The sequence below is a fragment of the Arvicanthis niloticus genome, chromosome 8 (assembly GCF_011762505.2).
Source record: "Arvicanthis niloticus isolate mArvNil1 chromosome 8, mArvNil1.pat.X, whole genome shotgun sequence".
In the NCBI taxonomy this organism is placed as follows: domain Eukaryota; kingdom Metazoa; phylum Chordata; class Mammalia; order Rodentia; family Muridae; genus Arvicanthis; species Arvicanthis niloticus.
The window spans coordinates 31,618,210-31,630,722 of record NC_047665.1 but is presented as its reverse complement, the minus strand read 5'-3'; the positions used below and the strand labels follow the sequence as shown (position 1 = coordinate 31,630,722).

Sequence of the window (12,513 nt, the reverse complement as noted above, 5' to 3'; positions counted from 1 at the left end):
GATTATGGCACCAATCAGCGGCTCTAAATCATTAGATGAAACTTCACGATGAACCTTTAAAAGGATGGTCCAAATGACACTTGAATTCAATTTTCAAGTGTCATCCTAACATCACAAACAGGAAGAATAACAATAACCTTGAATACTATCGAGCTTCCTTTGTAAATAAACTTACATGGAAACAGAATTTAACCTAACACTTTTTTTTTTAATTTATGGAAAACACAAAAGACAGATACAAGCATGGGGAAATAATCCTAAAATCCAGGACTTCAGAAAATCCACACAATGAAGAACTTAATTTATTCAGCAAGTAAAATGAAAAGAGTCTGAGACCCTAGTGACTTAAATCAAATTAATCAATTAATCAGTTAACAAACAAACAAGAAAAGGGGATACATCAACCAAAGCAGTACAGAGACTTGGGGAACCCTGAGCAAATTTTCTATGCTATAAGCATCTAGAATCTTAACACTGACAGAATATTTGATGAAATTAAGGAATTACTATTAATTTTCTTCCAAGTCTTATAGTGGTATGATGATTGGTTATGATTCTTTAAGAAAAATTAGTCCTCATGTGATTTGCATATAGATAACATGATCTGATATTTACTTCAAAATAATAGCTCCTAGAAGCCGAGTGCAGACAAAACACACAGGGCCAGAACTGACAGCTGCTGGAGCTGGCCAATAGGACAATCAAGATTTGTTATTCTGTTCTAATCTGATAAATGTCTGAAATTTTCTAGAATAAAACTTTAAAAATGAGTTAGGTTTGCACAATAAGACATTAGTTAACCTGATGCCAAGCAGCATAGTTTACAGCTATCAATTTAAAACATAACAAATACTTCAGCAGATAAGACATGCAAAAAAGAAATATGCAACCCACAGTCCACCTCAAGGTTAATCAATTTCACATTGAAGATGAGTAAGGCCAAAATTGAGCTTTATTGAAAAATGCTTGGCAAACAAATAAATTATAACCAAATGTCTAAAGCATTGTACAAGTGATTTTATGGCATTGACTATAATATATTAAATTGTTTGTAAAAAGGAGACAAGGTCTGAAAAACAAAGTGAGCTTACATAATGAACCTGTGACTTAGAAAGATGAACAACCAGGCTTATCCTCCTTTAGAAAACTGTTTTTTTTTTTTTTTGCATACGAGCAGATCAAATATAGGACCATTAAAATGTCCTCACAAAGCTTCTCAAGTAAAATCAAGAGTAGTCCTAGGACTTATGAAAGCTTTTCCTTCAGAGTTCAGGGCAGGAAAGAATGAAGGACAAGGGATGAGATCCACCCAGCTGGCATGTTTTCATCTAAAGCAGTATTCATACTGAGCTGAGCTGCTCATAGAGGAGTCCAGGAGTCCGAACCAACACACATTCCAAATCCAGAGAAAAAAACAAGTTTTGAAAAGTGCCCAAGCATAGAACATATAATCTATATAGGCTCAAAGAATTATGACAAGGGGTCTGGACAGGTGGCGCTTAGGAGATCTTTAGTGCTCTGTGCCTTATAAATACTCTGATCCTTCTACACAGATGTTAATTTTGCAACAGCTATCTCATTTAATCAACAACATTTCTTTCTTTGACAGTTCACTGAATAGGAGTAGTTGATTCAATCCTATATTCTGTTGAAGGTATGGATTCATCTGAAAACTAAAGTGTAAATTGGTATTTTAATTGCTGTTTAGTATTGCACTGCACCTTGCTGGAGGAACTTTTGTCCGAATTTTTCTCATAAATCAACCCACTAATTGCTGAAAGAGTCTGTCGGAGAATGCATACTGTGAATCAGGTTCTAGGTAGGGTGGACACAACACAGGATAAATCAAGTCCAGGTAGGGCAAAGAGGCAGGGGAACACCAGGAAAGAAGACCTAAGCCAGGTTCAAGCAGCTGAAAGGGCATTCTGTATCTATCTAGAGGCCTCAGCTGGGGCTGGCAGGGTGGTGGGAAGTTCAGTGAAGACAGCACTATGTGTAAGGACCTCTGGGAAAGAATGCCACCCACTAGGACTGGTAATAACTACACAGCTGGGTCCTAATTACAAGAATAGCTTATATTAAGCAATGAGGTTAAAGAGCATGCATGATCAACTCATGACCACTGCTGAAACTGTATATGTCCCTAAGACAAGGGGACCCTCTGGAAACTTCCAAACATCTCAGCCAATTACCAAAGTTATTGGTTGCTCCCCATAAGCTGATAGTAAAACCCTATTGCTGGTGGTATCACTTCTGTATCTCACTGAACATGGAGAAGTCAAACTGGTATCTACTAGAGACTTCACTCCTACAGACCAGTGTTCATGGTATTAGAAGGTACTTTGCACACTACCAGAGGAAAAGGGTAAACACCAACCCAGCTACACAAAACCCTTTAATCTACAATGGTGACTGCCTGTGTAATATGCTGATATATCAGTGGCACAAATGTAGGAGGAACCATCCACTTCTTTGGTTGAATTTAAAGCCCACTCCATGAGATGAAATCCATGCCTGACACTGCTCAGGTAGCCAAGAACCTGACACTGGATGGACCATGGGCACAGGGAAAAACCCAATACTATTGTTTTGTTAAAGGAACAAAACAGTAAGATGACATCCTGCTATATCCGTAGATAGTGCTTCGCTCAGCCATCATCAGAAAAGCTTCCCTTTGCAGTAGATGGGAACAAACACAGAGACTCCCAACTGGACAATGTGCAGAGAGTAAGCAGTTTTGGAACACTCAGTCCTAAATGGGATGTTGTAATCAAACCTCTCCCCTCAGGGCTCAGGGAGCTATGTGGAAGAGAAGATGGAAAATTGTTGGAGCCAGAGGGGATGGGTGATTCCAAGGAAACAGTGTCTTCCAGACACAACAGGACTGATGCACACAAACTCACAGAGACTGTGTCCCAGTGCTAAGAAGGGAAAATGGACATGGACCCTTATCCAAGAAACTATTTCCAATTAACATCTGCCTGCAAAGAAAAACACTTTCTTCAAAGGAGTCTCACAGGGAGAGGGCTGGGGCCTGGGAATGGGTATAATGAAGTCTCCACAGGTGGAAACAGAGGGGGCTGACTGCTGGGTTCCATTGTCTAAAAAAACCAGGAGGTAATAAGGAAAAAAAGTTAATTTACAGTTTATAAGTTGTCTTTACAACTGACCTGTTTGAAGTATTAACAGAAGTATTTCACTTGTATAGGAATTATTAACACTGAAACATTTTTCTGAAGTAAATGTTTTGTTAATGGGGTAACACAATTTTATTTGCTGGTATCAATCACACTCTTTTTGTATACACACAGAAGATATTAGTCACACATTCATTATGCTTGTTGAATGATATTAATATGGTAATACAGTATCAGTAATTACAAATAATATTAACTGACATGAACATCATTTGGAAAAGTAAATTAATGAGTGCCTGCCTTATAAAGGACCGTGAGTAAGTTAGCCTTTTCTCCCACTTCCTTCAGTGGTGCAAGGATACAGGCTTTATCCTCTCTGAAGGATGCAGGTACACAGTACACTGAACTCACCACACCCTGATCTTAGATCCCAATCTTATTCTTTATGAACTACCTGATTAGAGGCATTTTCTTACAGCAGCACAGAGGAACCAGAGCACAGAGGGGAATGCAGACAGCCACAGATGTTGATTTTAATGATTCATTGTTAGGGAACAGGAGCAAGGTTGTCTTTAGTGTTCAAGTTTTTCAAAACAAATACAAAATCCAATTTCTCCTTTTTTTCACTCTTCTAGCATTTTTTTCCTCTCTAGACATTCAAACTGGAACCTGAGCTTCAAATGATTCATGTTACAAGATACAATAGATGATAACCACACTGTGCTATGTCTCACACAGTTAAGTGAAAATATGTCAGACAGATCCCAAAGGTAGAGGGCTGAAGGCACAGTTCAAGTTGTTCTTAGGTAAGCAAACACAGACATGGAAGAGCTGTGGACTTACTATGACCCATCAATAGTGCACATATGCTCTGCATGTGACTTATGAATCACTCTAACGCACCATCCCAGCAATAGATATCAAATAACTAATAGGTCAGTCGTGAGTCAGGGCACTATGGGCTGTGTCTGACCCAGCCTGAGGAGTGGAATCATGCTGCTCTGGAGCACAAACATTGCCTACTAGAGATTTCCACTGAAGGGTGATTCCAGGATGGTAATAGACATTTCCTGTCATTATACCTGTGAATCTCAACATGCTCATCAGGATTCTATACATCATCACTAATATAAAGTACTTGAATTAAAATCAATTATGTACTTTACTTGATAAAAATGGTTAAGTTTAAATTCACTCGTTAAATACTTTAAAGAATGTTAATAAATTTAAGTTTATATGCATTGTAGATAGAAAAGATAGCTTTAAAAAAGCACTTAAGAGAAAATTTAAAGAAAGTTTTTTCTTGAGATTTGCTTCAAAGACCTGAAGCAAATATGTATTTGACAATGAGAGACATTTCAATTTTTCTAAAATTCATAAAATGTAAATACTCAAGAAGCTGCACATAATCACAAAGTAATAGAACACCTAAAATCTGAATAGTCAGTACTGTGATGTAGAACCTAAAATCTGAATAGTCAGTCCTGTGACGTAGAACTGTGAAAACAACCTTAGTAAAACATATACCAAGAAAAAGGTATATACCATCTGTCAGATTAAAAAACATAGCTAGGTTTTAACAAATTTCTTAAATAATGACACTAATCAACTGTATTTTAAATTACTGAACAAAGGATTGGAAACAAATTTAACGTTAACTCCTGTAGTGAGCAACTAGTTACTTATGTGGTTTGTAAACTCCAGTTTCTAGAGAGAAAAACTCTAAAAATACTGTTAAGATTGCTGACTGAAATACTTTAGAATGGTCATGTCAATTCTGCCAGATCACTTAACATGAGATCCCAACTCTTAACAAACTAACACTCACTAAGTGACTAGGCGTAATCAAGTCAAAACTACACAAACAACAGAACTAAACAAGGTTAACAAGTGAAGTAAATGCAGGGCTTCTCAGTAAATTTGCACTGTGAGATATGCAGTCTTGACAGTGCCATTTGCTTACAAAAGAAGGTTTATTTTACAGTTAAGATTAAACTAGGTAAAGAGGTTAAGTGCCATACAGCCAGCAGAATTTTAATGCTGAAAAGTCCAAGGCTATTATTATTAAGATAAATCTTACGGTTAAATATTTTATACTCTACACCTAACCCACAAGTGTCATGGTTGAAAGGATCTGAAGATAGTAGAGAAATCAGACTTTGGTTACCTGAGCTAAAAACATTAAGGTAGTGGATGTGGAACTGTGAAGTCCTGCTGTCTAAACAAACTGAAGAGACTCTTCACCTGGCACTACCATCCCACACCTCTTCCCCTCTTGCTAATTACACTTGAGTGTTGTCACAGGCTCCCTAGCACATGGAAGTGGCCAGCTGACACTACACCTAAGGCACTAGCACCTCACAGTGTTCTCTGGGACTTCACAGGGACTTGTGCCAGTTTCAAAGATGCTCCTAGAGAGGGAAGTGCAGCAAGATCCTGGTTCCCCCAACAGAGTAGGCTCACTGCCAGACACAACATTCCCCACCATGAAGCTCTACTGTTTGCCATGAAAAGCAACAGTGGTCAGAGAGCCCAGGAAAAGTAAGCCCTCCTCTGCAGCTCTGCTAATTGCAACTATTTCACAGGGACAATGGCTCTCTCCTTGAAGAGAGACATGCACCTCAACAACAGAGACTGAAGATCAGTTGTACCATGAGCCATATAACAAAAAGAATCCACACAAAGGCAGACACATGAAGCAATACCACGGGACGAAGGCCGAGATATGAATCTCCAAAACTAAGATAGCTTGACTCTCAGCACAGGTCTGAAAACTACTCACTGGATAAGAAGGCAAGCCTTCTCATGAAATGATGCTGGATGGTTATATTCAGAAGAATACGACTAGATTCCTATTGCTCATTTGTTGTACATGAATCAACTCACAATAGATTAAAAGAAAAACTTTCCATGTAAAACTTGAAAACGCTAAACGTATTAGAGGAAATCACAGGAAAAACACTTCAAAACATTAACAGCAGTATTTCTATGATAGGACTTTACTAGCTTAGGAAATAAGAGGGAGAAGTGGGATTCCACTATTATGGATTCCAGCCATTATGAAAGCTTCTGAATCGCAAAGAAAAACAACCAGGACAGTGAAGAGACAACTTGCAAAATGGGAGACACAGGGATGGGGAGACCCATTTCTTTATCTGATACAGAATATTCACACACACACACACACACACACACTCACCATGGCCCTCAGTTATTCGATCAATAAATAGGAAACAAACAGAAGTTCTTAAAAGAAGCACAAATATCAGCAAATATATGAAAACTTATTCAAGGTGCTAAGCTATTAAAGAAATGTAAATAAACATTATATTGAGATTTCATTTCACCCCAGCTACAATGATCATCCAGAAAAGAATATCAACAAACATTAGAGAGGACTGGGAAGGGAGTTGACTTAGCTCAATATTATAGAAATCGGGGTGAAGGCACTGTTGTGTGATCCAGCTGCTCTATTCCTGGGTGCATATCTGAAGAAATCTAATTTTTCTCCCCACATATGCTTGTAGAGCCACATTTACTGTGGAATTATTTTTGTACAACTCAAGTTACAGAATCATCCTGGGTAACTGTATGCAAGAGATAAAGGGTTGTTGTTGAAGATGCTTTCTTTATCCTAGTGTGTATTTCTGGCTTCTTTATCAAAAATAAGGTGCCCACAGGTGAGAGAATTTATATCTGTCTTCATTTTGATTCTATTGATCAATGTGCCTGTTTTTGTGCTATTAACATGGTTTTTGCTACTATAGTTCTACAGTACTACTGAGATCAAGGATGGTGATACCTCTAGCAGTTATTTTATTATACAGGATTGGTTTAGCTATCCTGAGATTTTTGTTTTTCAATATGAAGTTGAGTATTGTCCTTTCAAGGTCTGTAAAGAATTGTGTTGGAATTTTGATGGGGATTGCACTGAATCTGTAGTTTGCTTTTGGTAAGATGACACTTTTCACTATGTTAATCCCACTGATCCATGTGCATGAGAGAGCTTTCCATCTTCTGACATCTTCCTCAGTTTCTTTCTTCAGAGACTAAGTTTTTTTTTCTTTTTTCTTTCTTTCTTTTTTTTTTTTATTTTTTTTTTATTTTTTTTTGGTTTTTTGAGACAGGGTTTCTCTGTATAGCCCTGGCTGTCCTGGAACTCACTCTGTAGACCAGGCTCAGAAATCTGCCTGTCTCTGCCTCCCAAGTGCTGGGATTAAAGGCGTGCACAACCATGCCCGGCCAGAGACTAAGTTTTTGTTATACAATTCTTTCACTTGCTTGGTTAGAGTTAGCCAAAGATATTTTATATTATCTGTGGCTACTGTGACTATAGACTATAGACTGCCTTTATTATGTTTAGGTATGTCTCTTTTATCCCTATCTATCCAGGACTTTTAACATAAAGTAGTAGCTTTTTCTGTATCTAATGAGATGATCATATTTTTTTCCTTTCAGTTTGTTTATATGGTGGATTATGTTTAGTAATTTTTGTAAGCTCAACCATTCCTGCATCTCTGGAATGAAGCCGACTTGACCATGGTGAATGATCTATTTTGTGTTTTTTAGTTAGTTTCAATAAGAGTTTGTCTATCTTGATTTCCTCAAAGAACCAACTCTTGTTTCATCAATTCTTCGTACTGTTCTATTTGTTTGCAGTTTACTGATTTCAGCCTCAGTTGATTATTCCATGCCGTCTCCTCCTCTTGGATGTGCACAGAACATTCAGGTTTGTGATTAAGTTGCTAGAATGAGATCTATCCAACTGTTTTTTATGCAGGCATTAGTACTGTGAACTTTACTTTCAGCACCACTTTTCTTTCACTGTGTACCATAAATCTAGGGATGTTGTATATTCATTTTCATTGAATTCTAGAAAGTCTTTAATTTCTTTATTTCTGTCTTGACCCATTTTTCATTCAGCAGAAAGTTGATCAGCCCTCATGAGTTTGTAAGCTTTATATTATTTCTGTTATTGATATCAAGTGTTAAGTCTGTGGTGGTCTGATAAAATACAGGGGGTTATTTCAATCATCTGTTGAGACTTGCTTTGTGTCTGAGTATGTGTCACTTTTTGAGAAAGTTCTATGAGGTACTGAGAAGAACGTATATTCTTTTGTGTTTGGGTGAAATGTTCTATAAATATCCGTTGAGTCCATTTTTATCACTGTACATAAAATTCAAGTCCAAGTGGATCAATGGCCTCACATATAACCAGATACACTGAACCTGATAGAATAAAAAGTGAGACATAGCCTTGAATGAACTGGCATAGGACACATTTTGGGGTATACTGTGTGAAGGTGTGCCTTTGTATTGTCAATTGTTGATTGCTGTACTGGCAGAGAGTGGAACTTCCAGGTAGAGAGAGAGTCTCTGGGAGAAGAGGGTAGGTGCAGAAGATTTACCAGTGGGATATGGTGGGGTAGTGGACCATCGTAAATAGGTACAGAGAGGTAAAACTCTGGCCACATAGAGGGTTGTAGGCTAGTTAGTTAAGTTTAAATAGCTAGCTGGGACATTGCCAAAAGACTTGGTGTCATTATTTATATAGCTGGTGGTCCATGAAAATCCTACTATAGAGACAACTTTCAGAAACAGAACACCGATAGCACAGGCACTAAGATCAGCAATTAATACATGGGACTTCCTGAAACTGGAAAGCCTCTGTAAGGCAAAGGACACCATCCATCAAAGTGGCAGCCTACAAAATGAAAACAAAAATGTTTACCAACTCCACATCTGATAGAAGTCTAATACCCAAAATATATAAAAAACTCAAGAGACTAGATATCCAAAATCCAAATAATCCAATTAAAATATGAGCTCCCAGGGTGTACACCACCAGCCTGAGAGCACATAGGGAGGGACCCATAGCCCCAGGTGTGTACGTAGGGGAGGATGACATTGTCAGGCATAGATGGGTGAGGAAGTCCTTGATCCAGTGAAGGCTGGATGCCCCAGTGTGGGGGAAATCGTGGGTGAAGAGGTGGGAGTGGGAGGGTGGGTGGTGGCATATCCTCATCGAAGCAGGGAATGGGATGGGGGTTCCTGGGTGGAGGGAATAGGAAAAGGGGATTACATCTGAAATGTAAATAAAATATCCAATAAAAATTTTTTAAAAAAGAATATACTATAAAAAATATGAGGCACAGATTTACACAAAGAATTCTCAACAGAAAAATTTCAAATGGCTGAGAAACACTTAAAGAAATGTTCAACATTCTTAGCCACCAGGGGAAAAAAAAATCAAAACGACTCTGAGATTCTATCTTATACCCCTCAAAATGGCTAAAATCAAAATCTCACGTTATAGCTCATGCTGGCAAGGATGTGGAGCAATGAGAAGACGCCTCCATTCCTTGTGGAAGTGCAAGCTTGTACAGACATTATGAAAATCAATACAGTGGTTCCTCAGAAAATCGGGAATCCATCTACCTCAAGACCCAGCTATAGCTCTCCTGGGCATATAACCAAAGAACACTCCATCCTAACTACAATGACTCTTGCCCGGTTACATTCATAGCAGTTTTATTTGTAATAGCCAGAAACTGGAAACAACCTAGCTGTCCCTCAACAGAAGGATGGATAAAGAAAAGGTGGTACATTTACATAAGTACTATTACTCAGCTGTTAAAAAATGACATCATAAAATCTGTAGACGAATGGAACTAGAAAAAAACCATCTTTAGTGAGGTAACCCAGATTCAGAAAGACAAACATTGTTTGTACTCACTTGTAAGTGGATATTAACTGTAACGGAAAGGATAATCATGCTACAATCCACAGAGCCAGAAAGGCGAAGCAACAAGGAGGGCTTAAGTGGGGATGTAAGGATCTCCCTGGGAAGAGGAAACAGAACAGACTTCATGGGTGGACTGGGGAGTGGGTACAAAAGGGATCAGATGGAAGTATGAAAGAAGCGAATACTGGGAGAGATGACTGGAACTGGAGGGTATTTCGGGGGTAAAGTGGAAATCTAGTGCAATGGAAACTCCATGAAATCTATGAGGGTGACCCTAGCAAAGACTCCTAGTAATTAGGGGACAAAGTACCTTGAACTGACTATCTTTTCTAACCAACTTAGGCCTCAAGTAAAAAGACTGGGACACCAACACAGCCACAAATTGACCTATAGTTGGTCCTGCCTGCAGGATATGGTGGGACCAGAGCCTAGCATATTTGTCATTAGAGAGACCAGAGAGACTTCGTCCAGCAACTGATGAGAGAAGATGGAAGGTCCCACAGCCAAACATTGGTTGAAGCTCAGAGAGAACTGATGAGGAGAGGCAAGAAGGATTCTAGGAGCCAGAGGCATCAAGAATACTACCAGAACATGGCCCACAGAATCAACTGACCAGAATTCATGGGGGGTGTGGGGGGGTGGGGAGGTGTCAAGGAAATCAGGGAGCCTGTATGGGTCTGACTTAGGCCTTCTGTATAAATGTTAAGGTTGTGTAGCTGGGTAATCTCGTGGAACTCCTAACAGTGGGGGTGAGAACTGTCTCTTATTTTTGCCTGCTTTTGGGACCCTTTTTTTCCTACTGGGTTGCCTTGACCAGCCTTGATGTGAGGGCATGTACCTGGTCTTACTGTTGCTTGTTATGCTGAGTTTGGTTGATGTTCCTGGGAGGCCTGCTTCTTTCTGAGGGGAGGTAGAAGAAGGCTGGATCTGAGGGAAAGGTGAGGTGTGTGTGTGTGTGTGTGTCTGTGTGTGTGTGTGTGTGTGTGTGTGTTGGGGGGAAGACTGGAGGGAGGAGGAGGAGAAACTGCAATTGGGATATAATATATGAGAAAAGAATAAATTTTTGAAAAGGGAAAAATAATTTAAAAAATGATTTAAACCAATAAGTAAAAATAACAAAGGTCCTGTCTTTGGTAAGAACAGAAAAAAATGAATATAAAGAAAAATAGTTTAAATACATTTTGGATCTATACCTATCACCATTTGGAGCAGCTGAGAATGCTCCTAGACTTACCTGCTGGAGGCAGACAGTCTTTCCAATCAAAATAGCCTGCGTATATCCCAGGTTCCAAGGATCCAACAATAGGATCTGCTTTTAGCTCAATGTAATTTTCAAAGAGTCGTTGATCCAGTTCTTTCAGTGATGCCATGCTAACCTACAACACAAGACATAGGATTAAAATGCCAAGTTAAGAGTGGAGAAGAAAGAAAATAATGCAAGTAAGTATCTATTACATTTTACAAAGCATTTTTCTACATAATTCAGGTTTTTATCTTATCTATGTCAGCAATAAATAGTATGGCTATTTTACACAGTAAGAAATAAGTCCCATCTGTGGATGATAGGTTGTCTTTCAAAATCCTTTAAACTTTCTTTTCTGTAGAAAGACTGAACTGGCAGTATAAGTATTCAACAGCCAATGACCAACAATACCAAGGACACCAACTGCATAGTTCCACATCAGTGATGTCATCCAAAGGCATCCTGTTCTAACAACCTGCCTGTGGCTACTCTGGCTTTTTCCAATCACATGTCTGTATGACTGTGATGTGTCTCAGTGCTGAGCAGTCTGAATTTGTCCTTCAGTCACTCTGTGGAGAAAACAGCTCTTGTTCCTTCATGGTTCAAACAATACATCAAAGATGCTAGTGTAGAGTCCTGGTGTGAGTACTACAGGCCCAGATCTAGGCACAGTTCAGCACAGGCCAACTGTGGCTCCTACTGGCAGTATTGACAAAAGGAACAGAGGTCGGTATCAGCCTTATAGGAGGGCCTTCGTCTCAATAACACTCAATTGATTGCCATTTGACAACATCAGTGTGCTGGCTCAGGGTATGTGGAGTGGAATATGGTCAATCTTCCTTCACACTGTTTACCTGAGGGGCACAGGTAAACCAGAGCAGAACTTCAAGAAGCAGACAGGAAAGTGGAATGCTCATCTAAGGAGTGTGCCTGCTGGGAAGCAAAGCACCCACCGAGCAGTGGGAGCAACACAGGAACAGAACACAGTGAAAACTCTTCAGAAGGGAGTTAGAGTAGGTCATAGGACATGGTTTTATGACGACAGGTAATTTCCAAAGATACTGAATTGAAAGGCAGGTTGTCTTTCAGAGCACAAAGAAACATGACAGAAATCTAAAGCTGCAGTTAGAAACAGAAAGATAGACTACTCTAAGAGGCCTTGTAACACAAACTATAGAAATTTAAGTGGACATGCATGAACAATGAGAGAAAAACCAACAAGTAAACAATCAAAACAAGAAATTGTACTGGATCTGAACCTGAGTTTGAGCTGTAGTGGACAGCTGAGTGCCAAGTTAGACTGAAGACGCTGTACATGTCCGGGTGCATACTATAAGAGTTACCAGTTTCTAAGTGAATATGGGGGTGGGCTTCACTTTCCCACAAGA

The 12,513-nt window shown here is 39.1% G+C and overlaps 1 protein-coding gene across 1 annotated transcript in view; it reads right to left on the bottom strand.

The window, feature by feature from the left end:
* Exoc2 (exocyst complex component 2) overlaps window positions 1–12,513 on the bottom strand; it is a 159,587-nt gene that overhangs the window by 27,321 nt on the left and 119,753 nt on the right. Inside the window, exon 23 of the mRNA XM_034510216.2 lies at window positions 11,117–11,258. Coding sequence (XP_034366107.1) covers window positions 11,117–11,258 — 142 coding nt within the window. The remainder of the gene's footprint in view (window positions 1–11,116; window positions 11,259–12,513) is intronic.